A 19,832-nucleotide genomic window follows, 5' to 3' on the forward strand; every position below is an offset into this window, starting at 1 on the left:
CACAGTATTAAATGTATTTTTATATGTCCCTAAAGATATAAGACACCACATAAAAGACAGAGGAGGGAAGACTACTTTACAAACCATGTCATAGCCCTCAGGGGAATGTTTCTTAAGGCTCTTCTTAAATTGTTTATTCAACACTGTTTTATCACCAGCATTTCCTTTCCTGTGCTGCTCCCTACTGTATGAGTGAACCTTGCACCTTTTAACTATTCTGTAAAGACAAATATTGATCCCAGGATGAATCCCACACATTGCTTAGTGCCAACCTTTGGATTTATAGAGATTTGGCACATAGACATACTGCAGACTGTTTCATGTGTTATACCCCCTTTCAGACCACTCAGTTCAAGCCATCCTTTGAGGTGCAACATTTGGTCAAATTCACTGTGCGTATAACATAAATTATTAAGTAACTAATGACCCTCTGGTCAACCTCTAGTGTTTGGGCAACAGCAGTTTTTAGTAGCTCAAGAGACATTGTCTGTTTTCAAAGCAAATATCTTAGCAGGAAAAATATAAATACTTTCTTTTTTTAGTGGTGGTGTGGGACTTAAAGTCCCTCTGCTTTTCATTAAAGGAACAGTAACATCAAAAAATGAAAGTGTTTTAAAGTAATAAAAATGTAATTCTGTGTTGCCACTGGTAAAACTGCTGTGTTTGCTTCAGAAACACTACTATTGTTTATTTAAATAAGCGGCTGTGTAGCAAGGGGGGTAGCCATTCAAAGGAGAAACGGCTCAGGCTGCACAGCAGATACCATTATGTTCTACAGAGCTTGTCTGCTATCTGTTATCCACTATTTAACCTGTGCCATATAGCCTTTTTTCAATTTCTGCCATTGCTACACAGCAGCTTGTTTATATGAACTATAGTAGTGTTTATGAAGCAAACATCAGTTTTACCAGTGCAGGGCAACAGTACATGATATTTTCATTAATTTAAAACACTTTCATTTCACTGTTCCTTTAAGGGCAGAGCACAGATACCCTGGAAAAATGGTCTTGAAGTCCCAGAATCTATTGTTTGACTTTGCTAGCTTAAGAGGGTACGGAAAATGTGGGAGAGAGTCCGAAATTAAAGAAGCATGAAAGATTAGTGGCTGCTCATGGTCTCTGCAGGAGCCATGTTTATTTTTAAAAAGGAGGCAGTATTCCCTAGTTAGAAGTGACTCCACATTCACTATTGCATATGCTGTCTTGGTTTTGCAGAAAAGCCACTTTTCTTTTCAAGTAGCAGTGTCTAAGCAATTTTCCTACTCTCACTAACCCATGTGTCATTACGCAAGCAAAAAAAAAACTGTGTAAACACATTTAAAGCAGTGCTGGCTCAGGGTGAGTGGATGGAATGCAAAAGTGGAAGTTTGTTGATGTGTACAGGCTAAACAAGATTAATGTAGAGATTTACGAAACAGAAGATGCCCAGCGTGTAGGATGTGCACATATATTTATATTTGTGTGATACTTATTAAGAGATCCAAATGCATATTATTTCAGTCACATGTGTATAAACAGTAAGCAGATGTGCAGTGCGGTGTTACATGGAGAGGATGGCATACCTTACATTCCATGCTGTAGTGAAATCTGGGTTCAGCAAAAGCAGCGTGCAGGTAACATCGATCAATTCTACAATAAATCAGAAATATTATAAGCCTTAAAGGAGTGAGTCACAGATCATTTCTTTATTAGAATTTCTCGGCATGAGATAAATCAGCGTTTCTCTTTTTTTAACATAATTTTTATCCAAATTTTATGGCAAATAACAGGATTCTATATATACATACACTTGATATCAGAGCCAATGTCCCAAAATATAAAGTAGGAGCTATTACCCTTTATATGTAAAGCTTATTAACATTTTACACTGGACCACAGCACCCAGATGGGCTTTTAGTGCACATGATTCTAGTCAGAGATTACAACAGGCAAAGCTCTAACAGGATGGACGTGATGACCAAACATGGCAGTCGTTAACATTGGGATCAAACATCATTTGGGAACCCTAGTGGTAGTGGGAAACAGGAGTTTGAGTGATGTGGTTGTGAAGGCAATTTAAATGGTATTTAAACAAAACTATGTAACTATATACCGTATATACTCGAGTATAAGCCGAGTTTTTCAGCCCCCAAAATATGCTCTACCTCGGCTTATACTCGGGTCAAGCGCAAAAACGGTCGCCGGCCTCAATTTACCAGAAGCTGCTGCATTTCTCACCCTCGGCTTATACTCGAGTCAATAAGCTTTCCCAGTTTTTGGAGGTAAAATTAAGTACCTCGGCTTATACTCGAGTATATACGGTATGCCTAGTATTGAGAAAAACCTTTCTTTCCATATCCTTGGAGGTACATAGCACAACGATTTATAGTTTTAAACTTTGTTTCCAAACCATGGGGCCACCAACCCAAGAGTGGTCCAGAGCTGTGGCTAAGGTGTGAGGCAACCTAATACATGCGAGCTACAAAAGCCTAGATATACCTGTGCATAGCTGGTCATTCAGGTCTCCATGTTAGATTGCAAAATTATGTAAAATTGCCTTTTTCCTTCTTTGAGGACAATGTGATTCAACTGCCTTGCATACAAGTATTTCAATAACCTGTTATGTAAAGGTATCATTGCATACTTTGTCGTCTGCCCGGAAAGCTATTTATCATGAGAAACATCCTGTTTGGCATTATGGTTGAGCGTTGTGATGTGGAGGCCTCATAAAAACACCTGGGAGCCCAGCTTGAGGTAGGATTCAGTATGAACACATAGCTGTACTAGATATTATTAAAACTACAGCTAAATTACTGATAAAGAAATGCTTTCATTTAAATGTAACTTTGTTATGCACAACCCCTTAGTTTTTGTTTTTTTTCAAATCCAAGGTTTATTCATTTTTAATTCTTTCATACTTTACATCAGTTCTTAGCATAGAATACAGCATATACATCATATAAGGAGCGACATTACAATCCCGTAGTTTTAAAGTAACAGTTAAGTGTAAAAATAAAAACAAGGTAAATAGATTGTATGTGCAAAATAAAAAATGTTTCTTATATAGTTAATTAGCAAAAAAAGTAACGTATAAAGGCTGGAGTTGACGGATGTCTAACATAACAGAACTTCCTGTTTTTCCGTCACTTTAAGGGGGGGGCCACATGGGACATAATTGTTCAGCGAGTTTTCAATTGATCCTTAGCATGCAGCTCAGATTCAAAAGCAACTAGTTATGACCCATGTGACCACTGATTGGATACTGCCTGGTAACCAATCAGTGGAAACCAAGAGAGCTGCAAAGCAGGAAGTTGTGTCTGGCTATTATGTTAGACATCCAGTCACTCCAGCCTTTATACATTACATTTTTGGTTAACTATATTGAACACTTTTTTTATTTTGCACAGCCTCTTTACCCAGTTTTTATTTTTGTACTGAACAATTCCTTTTAAGGGGCTGTAAGGGCAGAATCATTTCAATCATTCCACATTCACAAATCTACACTTGTGTGCCTCAGTTTACAACATACCCATTGGTCAATTTTCAATTTGTTTTATTTTAATTTTTTTAATTTTACGTTTTCATATAAGGACTTAGATTCTAGGATCTATCTATCGGTCTATCTATCGCACATTAGCATAGTATAATATATTAAGTATAATATATTAACCACAGAAGCACTCATTAAAAAAATGAAGCACCTTTCATACTATAAGGGTGATGTATTTGTCTGATTGGAAAATTACAGTACAGCTGCAGTATGGGTTTGTGTGATGCTTTGGGTATACCTAGAATCACCTAACACAATCTATATGTGTGCATGAGGCCTTAAAGAAGCCATACAGAGCATACTCTTTGCCATTTGCTGAAATTATTATGATTTCCAAAATATGTCGCTCATCTAGGCTTTTGTTGTAGAGAAAGGAACAAATCTAGGCCACTTGTGTGAGAGCTGCTGTGGTGTCACTGACTCTGCAGCAACTAATAGCATTTGGAGGACTCTGGAATGTCAGAACGTTCACTCGCATAAATATAGTCCCTTTGTTTGCCAGCTATTGTTCACAGTCTCACTACAGGCATATCTGCAAGCTTTACAATCCATCATATTTCTGGACCAAGATGGTTCAGAGTCACAAATCGATTAACTTACTCTTTGTGGCCCCTAGAAGAGCTTAAAAGCAATGAAAGCATTGCAGACCAAGCATACATTGCCCTGTTGCTACACAGAAAACAAAAGCTGGAATCTTACTGGTAAGAGCATAGGCGGAGGGTGATTTTTTTGTTTGGAGAGGCTAAAGTTGACCATGCTAAATTAAAGGGAACAAGTCATCCCGAATTTCTTTTACCCCATTAATAGAGCTAATAGAGTTTGCAAGCCGGTTGGGTTAAACAGTAGTTTGTTTTTTTTCAAAATATATTAAGTGTATTGAAGACAGTGGGTCCTGGCACATTATACTCAGTAGGAGACAGTGGATCCTGGCACATTATACTCAGTAGGAGACAGTGGATCCTGGCACATTATACTCAGTGGGAGACAGTGGGTCCTGGCACATTATACTCAGTGGGAGACAGTGGGTCCTGGCACATTATACAGTGGGAGACAGTGGATCCTGGCACATTATACTCAGTAGGAGACAGTGGATCCTGGCACATTATACTCAGTGGGAGACAGTGGGTCCTGGCACATTATACAGTGGGAGACAGTGGGTCATGGCACATTATACTCAGTAGGAGACAGTGGATCCTGGCACATTATACTCAGTGGGAGACAGTGGGTCCTGGCACATTATACTCAGTGGGAGGACAGTGGATCCTGGCACATTATACTCAGTGAGAGACAATGGGTCCTGGCACATTATACTTAGTGGGAGACAGTGGGTCATGGCACATTATACTCAGTAGGAGACAGTGGATCCTGGCACATTATACTCAGTAGGAGACAGTGGATCCTGGCACATTATACTCAGTGGGAGACAGTGGGTCCTGGTACATTATACAGTGGGAGACAGTGGGTCCTGGCACATTATACTTAGTGGGAGACAGTGAGTCATGGCACATTATACTCAGTGGGAGACAGTGGATCCTGGCACATTATACTCAGTGGGAGACAGTGGGTCCTGGCACATTATACTCAGTGGGAGAACGTGGGTCCTGGCACATTATACAGTGGAAGACAGTGGGTCCTGGCACATTATACTCCGTGGGAGACAGTGGGTCATGGCACATTATACACAGTGGGAGACAGTGGATCCTGGCACATTATACTCAGTGAGAGACAATGGGCCCTGGCACATTATACTCAGTGGGTGTCGCGATCGCCGCCGGGAGCAGGTCCAGGAGCTCCGGGCGGCGCGTCCTCTCCTGCCGGCGTCGCTCCCAAAATGGCGGCGCCCATGGCCGCCACGTGGGTAAGAGGCGCCGGCGCGATGACGTCAGTGCGCCGACGTCGGCGCAAGGACGTCAATGGCGCCAAATTCAAATAAAAACTCCATCTAGACGCCAGAATGGCGCCCAAGAATAGGATTACTTCCCTAAAGTGTATCCTGGGTTTCCTGTGTGCCTTTTTGCCTAATTCTTGTTCCTGATCTGTTTCCTGACCCTTTGCCTGGACTTTGGACTTTGTTGATATCTACCTGCCTGTGAACTCTTGCCTGGATCCTGACTATTCTTCGATTAACCCTTTGGACACCGCGACCTTGTTCCCTCAAGAGGGCTTCCTCCTTGATCCTGACTACCTCCCTGGAGGGAGCTCCCGGCTCCCTGACATTATTCTTGGGCCATGGATCCTACTGAGGAAGCTACGCCTGATGTCGGACGAGTGCTCCGCGGACTGGCATCCCGCATGGAGGAATATGAAGCCCAGCAGTACCGCATAGGACAGGCACTCGATACCCTTCTCTCCCGAGTGCCTCCAGCGCCTCCTGCTTCCCAAGCGGCTGCAAATCCTCCCATGGCGGACGTCTCGTCTAGCACAGGTTTCTCGTCTGGTGAGCCTCATATTCCGCCTCCTCCTCGCTTCAGTGGGGACCCACAGGCCTGCAGAGGTTTCGCTACACAGTGCCAGATCCAGTTCGAGTTTCAACCCTCGCACTTCCCCAATGAACGTTCCAAGGTGGGGTATGTGATGTCTCGTTTGGTGGGCAAACCGCTTGAGTGGGCAACATCTCTTTGGGAGAAGAATTCTCCGCTGACTTTTGATGCCAAGGCTTTTCTTCAAGCATTTCGTACTGTGTTTGATGCCCCGGGTCGGGTCACTAATGCCCCTTCTCGTCTTCTGCAACTCCGGCAGGGAAACCGCAGTGTCAGTGACTATGCTATTGACTTTAGAACTTTGATGGCTGAGACTTCCTGGAATGACGATGCCTATAAGGCCGTATTCTATCAAGGTCTGTCTATTCGCATTAAAGATGATCTTGTCTCCAGAGAGTTCCCTGACCTGCTGGAGGATCTGATCGCACTTTCTATTAAGGTGGACACTCAGCTCAGAGAGCATCAAGTGGAGAGGGAGCGCTGTAAAAGATTTCAACCCTTGCTGGCACCTCGCTTCCAGAGACCTCTCCTGCAGACTCCTGCTACTCAAGCCTCTCCTTCTCCTCCGGAGTAACCAATGCAAGTTGGAAGGGCTCGTCCATCCGAACATGAAAGACTCCGTAGACGAATGGCTGGCTTATGTCTGTATTGTGGCGGACAGTCCCATTTTGCGAACTCTTGTCCGGTGAAGCCCACGAGTTCTGTTCCCCGAGGTATTTCTAGGGTAACTCATGTAGGGGGCACTACTCCGAAGTCTCAAGAGAACACTCACAGGTTTCTCCTTCCATTACAGATTCGCCTAGCCACTAAGACTATTGTCGGCTCCGCTTTCATTGACTCTGGAGCTGCTGGGAACTTCATGGACGCTCAATTCGCCAAACACATCGAAGTTCCCTTATTCCCATTGTCTACTCCTCTCCGTGTCACTGCCATTGACGACAGACCCCTGGAGGCTGAATTTATCTCCATGACGACTGGGGAATTGCCTGTGCAGGTTGGGACGCTGCATAAAGAAAGACTTTCGTTCCCAATTATTTCCTGCCCATCCGTTCCAGTTGTGTTGGGTCTCCCTTGGCTGCGCCTGCATAATCCTTCCATTGATTGGTCCGCAGGACAGATCTCCCATTGGAGCCCATTTTGCCAGCAGCACTGTCTTCCTGCTGAACCCCTCCAGATGGTGAATATCTCTTTGTCTGATCTGAAGACTCTACCCCCCCTTTTACAAGGAATTCGCTGATGTGTTCTGTAAGAAGTCTGCAGAATTCCTTCCTCCACATCGACAATACGATTGTCCTGTCGATCTCCTGCCTGGAACCATGCCCCCTAGAGGTCGTACTTATCCTCTCTCTCCAGCGGAGACCACTGCCATGAAGCAGTATATCCAAGAAAATCTCCAGCGGGGGTTTATTCGCCCTTCTACTTCTCCTGCCGGGGCTGGATTCTTCTTCGTGGAAAAGAAGGATGGAGGCCTACGTCCTTGCATCGACTACCGGGGTCTTAATAAGATTACGGTTAAGAACCGGTATCCCTTGCCCTTGATTGCCGAACTCTTTGACCAACTGAAGGGGGCTAAAATCTTCACTAAGTTGGATCTCCGTGGGGCGTATAACCTTATCCGCATCCGGGAAGGTGACGAATGGAAGACAGCATTCAACACTCGGGATGGGCACTATGAGTACCTCGTAATGCCCTTTGGTCTCTGCAATGCCCCCGCTGTCTTTCAAGAATTCGTGAACGACATTTTCCGGGATCTCTTGGGAAAGTTTGTGGTCGTGTACCTTGACGACATCCTGATTTTCTCCAAGGACCTTTCAAGCCATCGTTCCCAGGTGAAGGAAGTCCTCTCTCGTTTGAGGAAGAACTCTCTCTTTGCCAAACTGGAGAAATGTGTGTTTGAAGTGTCCAAGATCCCTTTTCTGGGTTATATCATCTCCCCAGAGGGTTTCGAGATGGATCCTGTGAAAGTGTCTGCAATCCAAGAGTGGCCCCTACCGCTGAGCACTAAGGCAATCCAGAGATTCATTGGTTTTGCCAATTACTACCGGCAGTTCATAAAGGGATTCTCTTCTCGTATTGCTCCTATCCTGGCCCTCATCCGAAAAGGGGGTAAACCCAGCTCATGGCCCCCGCCCGCTATAGAAGCTTTTCAGTCCTTGAAGGATGCCTTCACTTCTGCTTCGGTTCTCCGCCATCCTGATCCGGAGTTACCTTTCTTCATCGAGGTAGATGCTTCTGAAGTTGGAGCTGGAGCTATCCTGTCCCAAAGACATCCCTCTGATGGGAAACTGCACCCATGTGCATATTTCTCTAAAAAATTCTCTCCTGCTGAACAAAATTATGATGTAGGAAATCGAGAACTCCTGGCTGTTAAGCTTGCCTTAGAAGAGTGGCGTCACCTCCTTGAAGGTTCCTTGATCCCAGTCACGATCTACACGGATCATAAAAATCTTGAGTTTATCCAATCTCTCAAGAGGCTGAATCCAAGACAAGCAAGGTGGTCTCTCTTCTTCTCTCGATTTAACTTTGTCTTGACTTTTCGCCCTGGCTCCAAGAATCGGAAAGCCGATGCTCTGTCTCGAAGTTTCACTCCGGTGGATCGTACTCCTGAAAGACTAGAGCCTATTATTCCTCCTGTCAAGATCATCGCCTCTTTGTACCCTCAATTTGCTGATCAAATCCTGGCTAGTCAATCTTCTGCCCCTCCTGATACTCCCATTGGAATGGCATTCGTACCTCCTGAACTTCGTCTGCCTATCCTGCAACAGACTCATAGTTCCAAGCAGGCGGGACATCCTGGTCCTGCTAGGACTCTTGAACTTTTACGACGTCTAGTCTGGTGGCCGACAATTTGTAAAGATGTCAAAGACTTTGTTGCTGCTTGTACTGTTTGTGCCACTTCCAAGTCTAGCCATTCTCGCCCTAGCGGGTTACTACAGCCGTTGCCTGTTCCCTCTCGTCCTTGGACGCATTTGGCAATGGACTTTATTGTTGAACTTCCTCCCTCCAGTGGGAACACCGTGATCTGGGTTGTCATTGACCGCTTCAGTAAGATGGCCCACTTCATCCCTCTACGGAAGCTTCCATCTGCAGTGGAGTTGTCACAGTTGTTCATCCAGTTCATTTTTCGCCTGCATGGCTTCCCGGCCGAGATCGTTTCTGACAGAGGGTCCCAATTCACTGCAAAATTCTGGCGTTCCCTGTGCAAAGATCTGGGTATTAATCTTCAGTTCTCCTCAGCTTATCATCCCCAGACGAATGGAGCGGCTGAGCGAGTGAACCAAGCCTTGGAACAGTTCTTGAGAAACCACGTTTCCCTTTGTCAAGATGATTGGTCTGATCTCCTCCCGTGGGCGGAATTTGCTCATAACAATGCCTGCCACACTTCCACTGGAAGGTCCCCATTTATGTCGGTGTATGGTCAACATCCTCAAGCCTTCCCACAAGACTTTGTGTTGTCCGATGTTCCAGCCGCTGATGACCATGCAGCCCACATGTCTGCTATTTGGGCGGCAACCAAGTCCAACCTGGAGAAGAGTGCTCTGGTTCATAAGACGTTTGCAGATCGTAGACGTAGACCCTCTCCTCCCTACAAGGTCGGTGATAAAGTCTGGTTGTCTTCCAGGAACATTCGGTTGAAGGTACCATCTCCTAAGTTGGGTCCGAGGTTTGTAGGTCCTTTTTCCATCCTGGAGGTGATCAATCCTGTGGCTGTCAGACTTCAGCTTCCCCCTGAGATGCGAATTCCCAACGTGTTTCATGTCTCCTTGGTGAAACCCGCTACCTCCAACCGCTTTTCTGTTGTCCAGCCTCCTCCTCCTACTATCTCTGTGGATGGTCAACAAGAATATGAAGTGGAGAAGATCCTTGATTCCAGAATCTCCAGGGGATCTCTTCAGTACCTCATCAAGTGGAAAGGCTTTGATCCTGAAGAATGTTCCTGGGAGGGACGCTCTGATGTCCATGCTCCTCGTCTGGTGAGGGAGTTCCACTCCAAATTTCCCCAGAAGCCAAGTCCTGGTGGTCCGGAGGCCCCCCGTGAGGGGGGGGGGGTACTGTCGCGATCGCCGCCCGGAGCAGGTCCAGGAGCTCCGGGCGGCGCGTCCTCTCCTGCCGGCGTCGCTCCCAAAATGGCGGCGCCCATGGCCGCCACGTGGGTAAGCGGCGCCGGCGCGATGACGTCAGTGCGCCGACGTCGGCGCAAGGACGTCAATGGCGCCAAATTCAAATAAAAACTCCATCTAGACGCCAGAATGGCGCCCAAGAATAGGATTACTTCCCTAAAGTGTATCCTGGGTTTCCTGTGTGCCTTTTTGCCTAATTCTTGTTCCTGTTCTGTTTCCTGACCCTTTGCCTGGACTTTGGACTTTGTTGATATCTACCTGCCTGTGAACTCTTGCCTGGATCCTGACTATTCTTCGATTAACCCTTTGGACACCGCGACCTTGTTCCCTCAAGAGGGCTTCCTCCTTGATCCTGACTACCTCCCTGGAGGGAGCTCCCGGCTCCCTGACAGTGGGTCCTGGCACATTTATACTCAGTGGGAAATGAAATGCTAATTTACATATAAAAGCCTCAGGAAAAATGTTAGGTATAACAGAGGACTGTTTACATGAAAACAATGAAAAAAGTCAGAAAACTAGTAGAAAGCAAGAAGAAACAGAGCAAAAAAAAGAAAAAGAACTTTAAAAAACCTTTAATATTTATTCAAGCTGGTGTAGAAGCTGCTGTATATAGTACCTGTGAGTTGAATGAAAGTTGCAAACATGGCCAGCTGGATGTTCCAACTGCTTCATATCAGTCTCCCTTCTGCCATGCTGCCTTCAATCGGTAAAGGTTTCCCAGCCACGCCTACTCTGAACCTGGTTGGTACATTTCACTGTCTGTAAAGTTAGCTGTGCTCTGATTGGACAAGCTACAAACCACATATATCCAATCAGAGTGCAACTGATCTCTTCAGCATCGTGGTTTGGAGGCGGACCTTAGCTACCAATCCGTGATTAAAGAAACAGTGCAGTCAGCAACGGAGCAGGTTTTATTTTGTTTTATTTCTTTTTATTTTAGGGGTCAGACAGGTTTGGGGAGGCTTAGCCTCCCCTAGCCTTATTGAAAATCCGCCTATGGGTAAGAGTGAAAAACACAAACAGCTGAGTTTTAGAATCCAACCCAAATCAATATCGTACATGATCTTTGAATGGTTCTTAGTAAAACAGTCCCTAACCCTACAGATTAGAACATTCCTACTGTTTAAAGATTAAACTAGAGGTATAGAATCCGTTATTTGCAGTCCCATCAACTAGAAAGATCAGAATTATGGGAAAGTAATCTCCCATAGAAAAATAATCCACATTTTTTAAAATTATTCCTTTTTTTCTCTTTAATAACAAGACAGCACTTTGTACTTTATACCCAACAAAGATATAATTAACCCTTATTGGAGGCAAAGTAATCCCTTTGGTATTATTAATGTTTAAATGATTTTTTAGACTTAGATGGCCATACACTTGAAGATCGAGCAAGGTCCCCAAGGTCTTTCTCCGATTTGTCCACTTTGAAGTGATATCGGGCTGAGTACTTTTACATACGGTATTGGGCCTTGATATACATCTTTATATATAAGCCCAATAATGGCTCATTTACCAACATGTAAAAATATGTACTTGCAAGCAATATTGAGTGTTTCTAATGCGAATCTAATCAACCTATTGGTCAGTGCACCCCCCTTTAGTGTTGATGGCTCGCCATAATAAGTTACAATGTTAGATCTCTGAATTCATTAGAAGGAATAAAAGCTTAACTGGAGATAAACCAATTTTTGGGTCGCAAACCTGATTCTGCAATTTAATTTTGGGTCCTCATTCAAAAAAAAAGCTGAAAAACACTGGTGTTGAATGCTGAATTTTAGTGTTTTTATGCTTTTGATTAAGTCCTAGTATGTCAAACTGTTGCGATATACACAACATGATGGGCACTAACAACCGATAAGGAAAGCGCATAAAAGAAATTCCAATTTTGTTCCTCTGGCTAAACTAAAGCTAACAGCTAGCGTCTCTTGAGGACAAAGGAGACGGTAGATAGAGAGCAACCAGTTTTACAAACTTAATTTAACCGAGACACTTTGGCCTCATTAATAGTTCATTCTGCTATATGCATTTGGCTACAAATAGCATTTTTGTGAACATTTTGGTTGTGGAGCAACTTTAATGCTAAAATGCAAATTAATGCGTGCTTTTGTAGCCAAATAACAGTTAATGAGGAAGATTAATCGTATCCATAGGGAAAGTGAAGATACAATAAGTAATATGACCTGGATTTAGCTAGGTCTCTATTTATCTGCCAAATTATATTTAACAGAAACTATTAAGATTTGTTTAAGGAAGTCAGCTGATTATAGAAAAAGGTTGTTAGGTACAAAAATAGCATTTGGAGCCTCAAAGATTCAGTTTAATTACAAAAAAAAATAATGTAATTTGAATATTTTGTATGTTGGGACATATAGATAAGATGATTCATACCAGATTTACTTACATGTTGGGGAAAAAAAGCTGTAAGACAATATGAGCATCATTTGCTAAACGAGGCAAAAAAAAACCCCAAAAAAAACTAGTCAATATATAAGTCCACCACTTACTCTACAATACATTTTTGTAGTATGCCGTCCAGTTTACTGGATCACAGTCATCCAATCTTTATTTTGAGTAGCCTCAAAGATTGTGTGCACACATACAAAACAGCTTTGAGGGAACATTGCTACCTATGCTTCAGCCATATTGTCATGTGTCAGCTTAAACACTTGTCGGGCCCTTAGTGGGGTCCTCAAAGAGTTCTGTATTGGGCCCAATTTTATTTAATTTGTTCATTAATGCCTTAGGGAAGGGTATTGTTAAGTAATGTATCAGTGTTTGCAGATGACAAAAAACTATGCAGCCCAATTAGTTCTTTCCAGGATGTGGGATCCGTGCAACAGGATCTTGACTAACTGGCAAATCTGGGCAGCAGAGCAGCAGATGAGATTCAGCGTTGATAAATGTAAGGTCATGCACCTAGAGAGAGTCCAAAGAATGACAACTAAGCTAGTAAGGTATGGAAAGTTATGAAAAGAAAGAGACTGGTCAAGGTTGTTTATACTTGAGAAGAGGTACTTAAGGGGGGTGGGGTGCATATGATAAGTATGTAAAAATATACAAGGGGACCACATAATAAACATTCTAATACTTTATTCATTCACATTTGAAGGAATGAGATTTCATTTTAATATTTGGAAAAGATTTTGCGGATTTCTCTCCCTGAATCACTAGTACTGGTAGATATATTATATAGCTTCAATAAAGAGTTGGAGGGGCAAGAAAATAGCTCTTATAGAGTCAGGAAGGATTTTTTTCACACTCTGAGGAAAATTGAAGAGGCTTGGGAGGTTTTATATAGAGATAAAAGGTTGAACTTGATGGACATGTGTCTTTTTTCAACTTGAAGGGATTTGCAGATGGGTAACAGAACAATCCTTCATAGTTTGCTTAAAAATAGCTGACATTGTACAGGGAGTCCAAAAATCCTGGCAAAGGTCACAACATTAATCACAATCCTCAAGTTCAAGGAGAACACAGGAACTAAAATAAACTGCGGGTAAGTCAGCAACAGGTCAATAAGTATAGACATATTTTCCAGCTTTATTACTCAGCAGTTTTGCAGTTCCTCACATAAATCCAAGGGCTGACGATTGCTTGGGTAAAGCTCCTCTAGACACTAATGAAGTAGAGAACACTAGAGGCCATATTGCATGGTAATGACAGCCTCCTTGATTTCATCCAACAATAACTTTTCATCTAAAGAGCCAAATTCATTTACAAGTGGAATTTACATAAACTAATTGCATTTCTCTGAGCTCATAATGGTTCCGTATACAGAGCACACCTTATTTGCCAAGAAAATGTCCTACACAAGCAGTGTTCAGAGAATAAGTACTACTAAACACCAACATTTTTAACAACGCAAAAGAGCTTCCATTCTCTGTGTGAGATTCAACCTATTTCCAAAACCTGCTCCATTTAACTGACATGATTATTTAGAAGACAGAAGGCTTTTTGGTGTTACCTAATTCTCCCTTAAACTTCCAGTCCAATGAGATTTTTAGACATCATTAAAACTTGCTCAAGGAAATTTCATCGCCTTTCAGGGAACCAACCACATCATCCCAATGAAGTCTTAATTTGTTACACATCTGCAACAGATGCCATAATGTTCCCTGCACTATTTTACATTTAGGGCATGGTTGGGCTCATTACACTCATTAGAAAATAAAGAGGCCCTTATAGCACTGTTGCTTTCTTAAACTCTATTAAATAAAACTTCACCACTTGCTAAATCTAGATTTACCTGAAATTTGGCTTTAAAAGGCTCAAAATGTTGATAAAAATAAAGAACCAGTTCAAGTATGCATAATGATGCCTTCAGGATTTTATGTTTTATTGACAACAGATTATGAATGTGAACCATTTACAGACATAGAAGCAAAGTAAGCAGCAGGGGTGCCATTGGCAGGATTTTCATGGCTCTTACATTACAGAGTTTAGGAGTGAAGTGTTTTGTATTAGGTCAGTCAGCTCAGTGCTTTCTGTGCATAAGTACAAACATGTTTCTCTAGGGAATGACACCTGAATAAACTTGAGTCTCTCCCATATATGCCTAATGAGAAGTACTATGAGCAATGATGTTCCAGTCCTGAAATGCTGAACAGGCCATACATTCTAGTAGTGAGAAACATTACAGGGAATAACTGCAGCATAAGTAGGAAACAGCACCAACCGACAAATTAGACACCACTCTCACAAGATGGATGCACATCCTCCGATATCACACTCATATCAGGAAATACTTACCAGCATATAGGAAAAGTCATTACAAATTTTACATCACTCATCTCTCGCCCCACTAAAGAGATATCATCTAGGCACAAATTCTTCAGACAAAATGTATAAAATGTGGTAGCTCTAGAGCAAATCTTGAGCATTGTATTTAGTCCTGTCCAAATGCACAACAGTTTTTGGAATGGGCCATTTTCATCTTTCTCTGAGCACAAAGCACATGCTCAGAGAAAGCCCTGCTTGAGCGACTGCCAGTAACTAGAAAAGCTATCCTACACCAATGGCTCTCTCACATTTCTCCGCCCATTGCTCTAGTACAACAAAAACTCTACTACAGGTAAGGGACCTGTTATCCAGAATGCTCAGAACCTGGGGTTTTCCAGATTATGGATCTTTCCGTAACTTGGATCTTCATACCTTATGTCTACTAGAAAATCATGTAAACATTCAATAAACCCAACTGGCTGGTTTTGCTTCCAATAAGGATTCATTATATCTTAGTTTGGATCAAGTGCAAGGTACTGTTTTATTATTACAGTGAAAAGGGAAGTCATTTTTAAACATTTGTATTATTTGGATAACGGAGTATATGGGAGAAGGCCTTTCCGTAATTCAGAGATTTCTGTATAATGGATTTCTGGATAACTGATCCCATACTTGTATATACAGTTAGGCCTATAAATCTTTGGGCGGAGACAACTTTTTCTAATTTTGGTTCTGTACATTACCACAATGAATTTTAAATGAAAAAACTCAGTTGAACTGCAGACTTTCTGCTTTAATTCAGTGGGTTGAACAAAACGATTGCATAAAAATGTGAGGAACTAAAGCCTTTTTTTTTTTTTTTGCACAATCACTTCATTTCAGGGGCTCAAAATTAATTGGACAAATTAAAAAACTGAAAATAAAATGTTCATTCCCAATACTTGGTTAAAAACCCTTTGCTGGCAATGACAGCCTGTAGTCTTGAATTCATGGACATCACCAGATTCTGGGTTTCCTCCTTTTTAATGCTCTGCCAGGCCTTTACTGCAGCGGCTTTCAGTTGCTGTTTGTTTGTGGGCCTTTCTGTTCGAAGTTTAGTCTTCAACAAGTGAAATGCATGCTCAATTGGGTTCAGATCAGGTGACTGACTTGGCCATTCAAGAATATTCCACTTCTTTGCTTTAACTCCTGGGTTGCTTTGGTTGTATGTTTTGAGTCATTATGAAACGCCTCCCAAAAACATTTTAATAAATAACCACTGCACTTAAGAGATTCCTTCTAAAATTTCCGCATCTCATATATCATGACCAGGGTTCCAAACATGATCCACTTTAGCGTGCTTTACTCTGTATTGCACTTGTCTCTGGAACGTGTGTCTCTGTGTAGATGCATCTTGATATCTCCACTTCCACGTGAATATGTCTTGATGCCCTCTCTTTTAGTAGTTCTAGTGTCCAGTATACAAGGAGACTAAACAAGTTGATCTTTTAAGGAATCCCACAGGTAAATAAAGCAGAAAACGCCCCAACTTTCTCTCAGACCCAAACACTCTGGTCTCAGTAAATTCAGCAGGTGAATTGCAAAGCAGCTCTTACTCTTGTTTTTGTCTTATTTTCCCACATGGTTCTATAACTGGAGCTGTTCAAGACCACATTGGTTTTGAATTTGGACTTGATTTGATGGTTGAGAAGAACCGGAAGTGTTGGTTTGAAGTTGGGACTAACACAGATTTGGGACTCATATTTTTCTTATATTGTCCATGAGAAGGAACACACATTCTCTCAGTTTGTTCTATCAAGCTGGAGTCACCAAGCCAACAGATTGTTAACAAATTAATCAGAATGGATGGAGTGATCCATAAACCCAACTCCAACCCTGTAAAAATACCACCTTGCTGCCCCAATATTTATTCCCCGCCTAAGCTGATATGGAGTATTACTGGATACACACCATCCCATTAGTAGGTCATTTTATTTTAAATATATCATACCATCTTTAATATTGCTAATTAATTTTATGGTTTTTTTCCTTTTATAAAAGCACTGAAAAGTAATCATAAAATGCATCTTTGCACACACAGGATTATTTTTACATGTTAGATTTGCTAGACTACAAGAAGTTAGGAAGCTTTTGCTATGAATGATGTTTAACCCATTTTTTTCCAGTGAAATACTAAAACAAAAGTAATTTAAACTGTGTTTTAATGCAGAAATATTACTAATCTAGCCTAAATTCAGCAAAATGGCTTATGTGGCATAAGTCACACTGATAACTGTCGAACGCTGCTTCATGTAGCAGGTTACTCTTTGGAGCTAGAAGGTTACTGCCTTCTTGACCTGTGCGATATTTCAAAGCACGGACCAATAACAACTGAGCTGTTTTGAAGCTGCTACTACCTGCACAACGATAAATTACAGGAACTGCAAATTATTTTCATGGGAAAGTTTATGAATCGCCTTGGCCCACTGACTCACAAAACAGCCAGATAGCAATAATAGCACTGTTAACCATATCTATAATTAATTTCTATCTTGAGTTAAAAAAAAAAAAAGATAAGACTGTCCATTGTATACCTATTACAACTATGCATTATAAAAGGTAGGTATTTCTAAAAAACCTTTAATGCTTATTCACTGCCAGCATTTAAAATAAAAACATCTAAATCTTTACAGAAACAAAAAAACTCTTAAGGTAATGAATACATAGTTATAATATAACAAAAAATTCAAATATGCAAAATGCAAGAAAATGAATTGCCTGTTATAATGGAACGATCAGTGTCCAAGCCTTGTCTTAAAAATACATACATATATAGATAATGAAATAAGATTTGGGCTTACAGTTTTAGTCTGTTGATCAAGAATCACAATATACATTTTGGGCAATGCTGGTTTTACAAGTAAAGCCAAATTGTATGTTTAAACTGTACCAATATAATGTGCAGGTGAAGTGCAGAAACAACTGATTTAAATGTATTGTTGCACTGAGCAACTGAAAATGCAAAAGTAAATTAAAGGAGATGTTCACCTTCCAATTAAATTTTAATATGATATAGAGTGATATTGTGAGACAATTTGCAATTGGTTTTCATATTTTATTATTTGTATTTTTTTAGTTACAGTAGAACCACCATTTTACGTTTTTCAGGGGACCAGAAAAAAATCATGTAAAATGTAAAACCAGGTAAAAATGTATTACGCATAACATATAGGTGGGACAACAAAAAAACAATGTAAAATGAGGGAAAACTAAAAATCCGGGGATGTAAAATGGGGGTTCTACTGAATTTAGCTTTTGCATTCAGCAGCTCTCCAGCTTGCAATTTCAGCAATGTGGTTGCTAGGGTTAAATTTGCCCTAGCAACCATGCATTGATTTCAATAAGAGACTGGAATATGAATAGGAGAGGCCTGAATAGAAAGATGAGTAATAAAAAGTAGCAATAGCAATAAATTTGAAGCCTTACAGAGCATTTGTTGGTTAAATGGGGTCAGTGACCCCCATGAGAACATTGGAAAGAGTCAGAGAAAAAGGCAATTCATTCAAAAACTATAAAAAAAAAATGAATACCAGCTGATGAGTTGCTAAGAATAAACCATTCTATGACATACTAAATGTTAACTTGAAGGCGACCCACCCATTTAAAATTCCAGTTCAAACATAGAAAGCAAAAGCAATACAGAGTGTGAAATACTCACCATCCCTGTTAAGCCAAAGTTTTTTCTGGCGGTATAGGAGAAGCTTATTGTGTACATATGGAAGAAGAAACTTGATGCACCAGCTCTCCACACCCAGCTTGTTTTCTACTAAAACTATAGGGCTACGATTATACTTCGCCTCAGGGCACGGGATTAATCCGATTTCATCTCTAAAGCAAAACAAGAGAGTTCCATTAGCCATTTGCGGAGATGAACAAAAATATGTAATAATAAAAGGTGTATTGATCAGAAATCACCATGTAAAAAAACTAATGTAAACAGAGGACCTTATTCTATTCTTTTATTGTACTGTCCATTATCTTGTTTAGGACTTAATAGTCTTTTATTCATTTTTTCCCATATGCAACAGGGAAGTTTTATCCACACCCTCAGGATCACCATGATTTACAAACATTTTTGTTCATTTGCACTAGTTACCCACAGCAACCAGTCACTAATGAGAAGTGCCAGGCCGAGTTAGAAGGGCTCCCAAGCAGGGGCGATCCTGGCCCCTTCGCCGCCTGAGGCAACAGCAGTTGCTGCTGCCCCCCCTCCCCCGGAAATTCGCTCTTAAAAGTACAAGGAGCAGCATTTTTGCTGCCCCTGGTACCTAGTGAGGTGCTGCCGCCTGAGACGACAGCCTCAACTTGCCTCATTGGCGAAGCATCCCTGCTCCCAAGGTAACCCTGCTCTCAATCACACACCTATCCACTACCCCCACCCTGAACACGGACATGATTGGGGGGGGGGGATGATGAGCAGAGATTGTGAGGTTTCAATGATGAGCTTGGAGCAGGTGGGATGATCATCCAGGACCCTGAACTACAGATAGGTAGACAGAATAGGTATGTGACTAGTGCTCCCACCATAACAGGCTAGGCACATGCTTCTTCTGCTTAACTATGGTTGGACTATGGAAACCAGGGGTGCACCCTCTCTGAAAACTCATGGGTCCCCCTCCTCGTTAAGTTGTGTACCTCCCCATAAAGGACGCGATCCACTGATTTTATTTTTCCTGTCACACTGGCCCAGTCTGACACTGTGCCTAACCCAAGTTTCAGCCCTGCTAATTAGATTACCTCGAGAAAAAACAAAGTTCACATGGATAATCTTCTGGTGGCATTTAGTAATTTAATTGTATCCATATTTAGAGTGCAGCGGTTCCCCAAGGTTACTGCATTGGGCCCTCTAGGGGTCTCAATGCAGTGTGTGTGTGTGGGGGGGGGTAATATGACAGAGATGAATGGCTATTTGCACACCTGGAAATCTGATTTAAGGTTCAAT

The 19,832-nt window shown here is 41.8% G+C and overlaps 1 protein-coding gene across 1 annotated transcript in view; it reads right to left on the reverse strand.

Annotated features, from left to right (window-relative positions):
* Nucleotides 1–19,832, reverse strand: part of ptar1.L (protein prenyltransferase alpha subunit repeat containing 1 L homeolog) — a 33,575-nt gene that overhangs the window by 12,629 nt on the left and 1,114 nt on the right. The window contains exons 2-3 of the mRNA NM_001096887.1: nt 18,549–18,718; nt 1,562–1,628 (exon numbers count right to left, since the gene is read on the reverse strand). Of these exons, the coding sequence (NP_001090356.1) occupies nt 1,562–1,628; nt 18,549–18,718 (237 nt within the window). The remainder of the gene's footprint in view (nt 1–1,561; nt 1,629–18,548; nt 18,719–19,832) is intronic.

Source organism: Xenopus laevis, chromosome 1L (assembly GCF_017654675.1).
Source record: "Xenopus laevis strain J_2021 chromosome 1L, Xenopus_laevis_v10.1, whole genome shotgun sequence".
Classification (NCBI taxonomy): Eukaryota; Metazoa; Chordata; class Amphibia; order Anura; family Pipidae; genus Xenopus; species Xenopus laevis.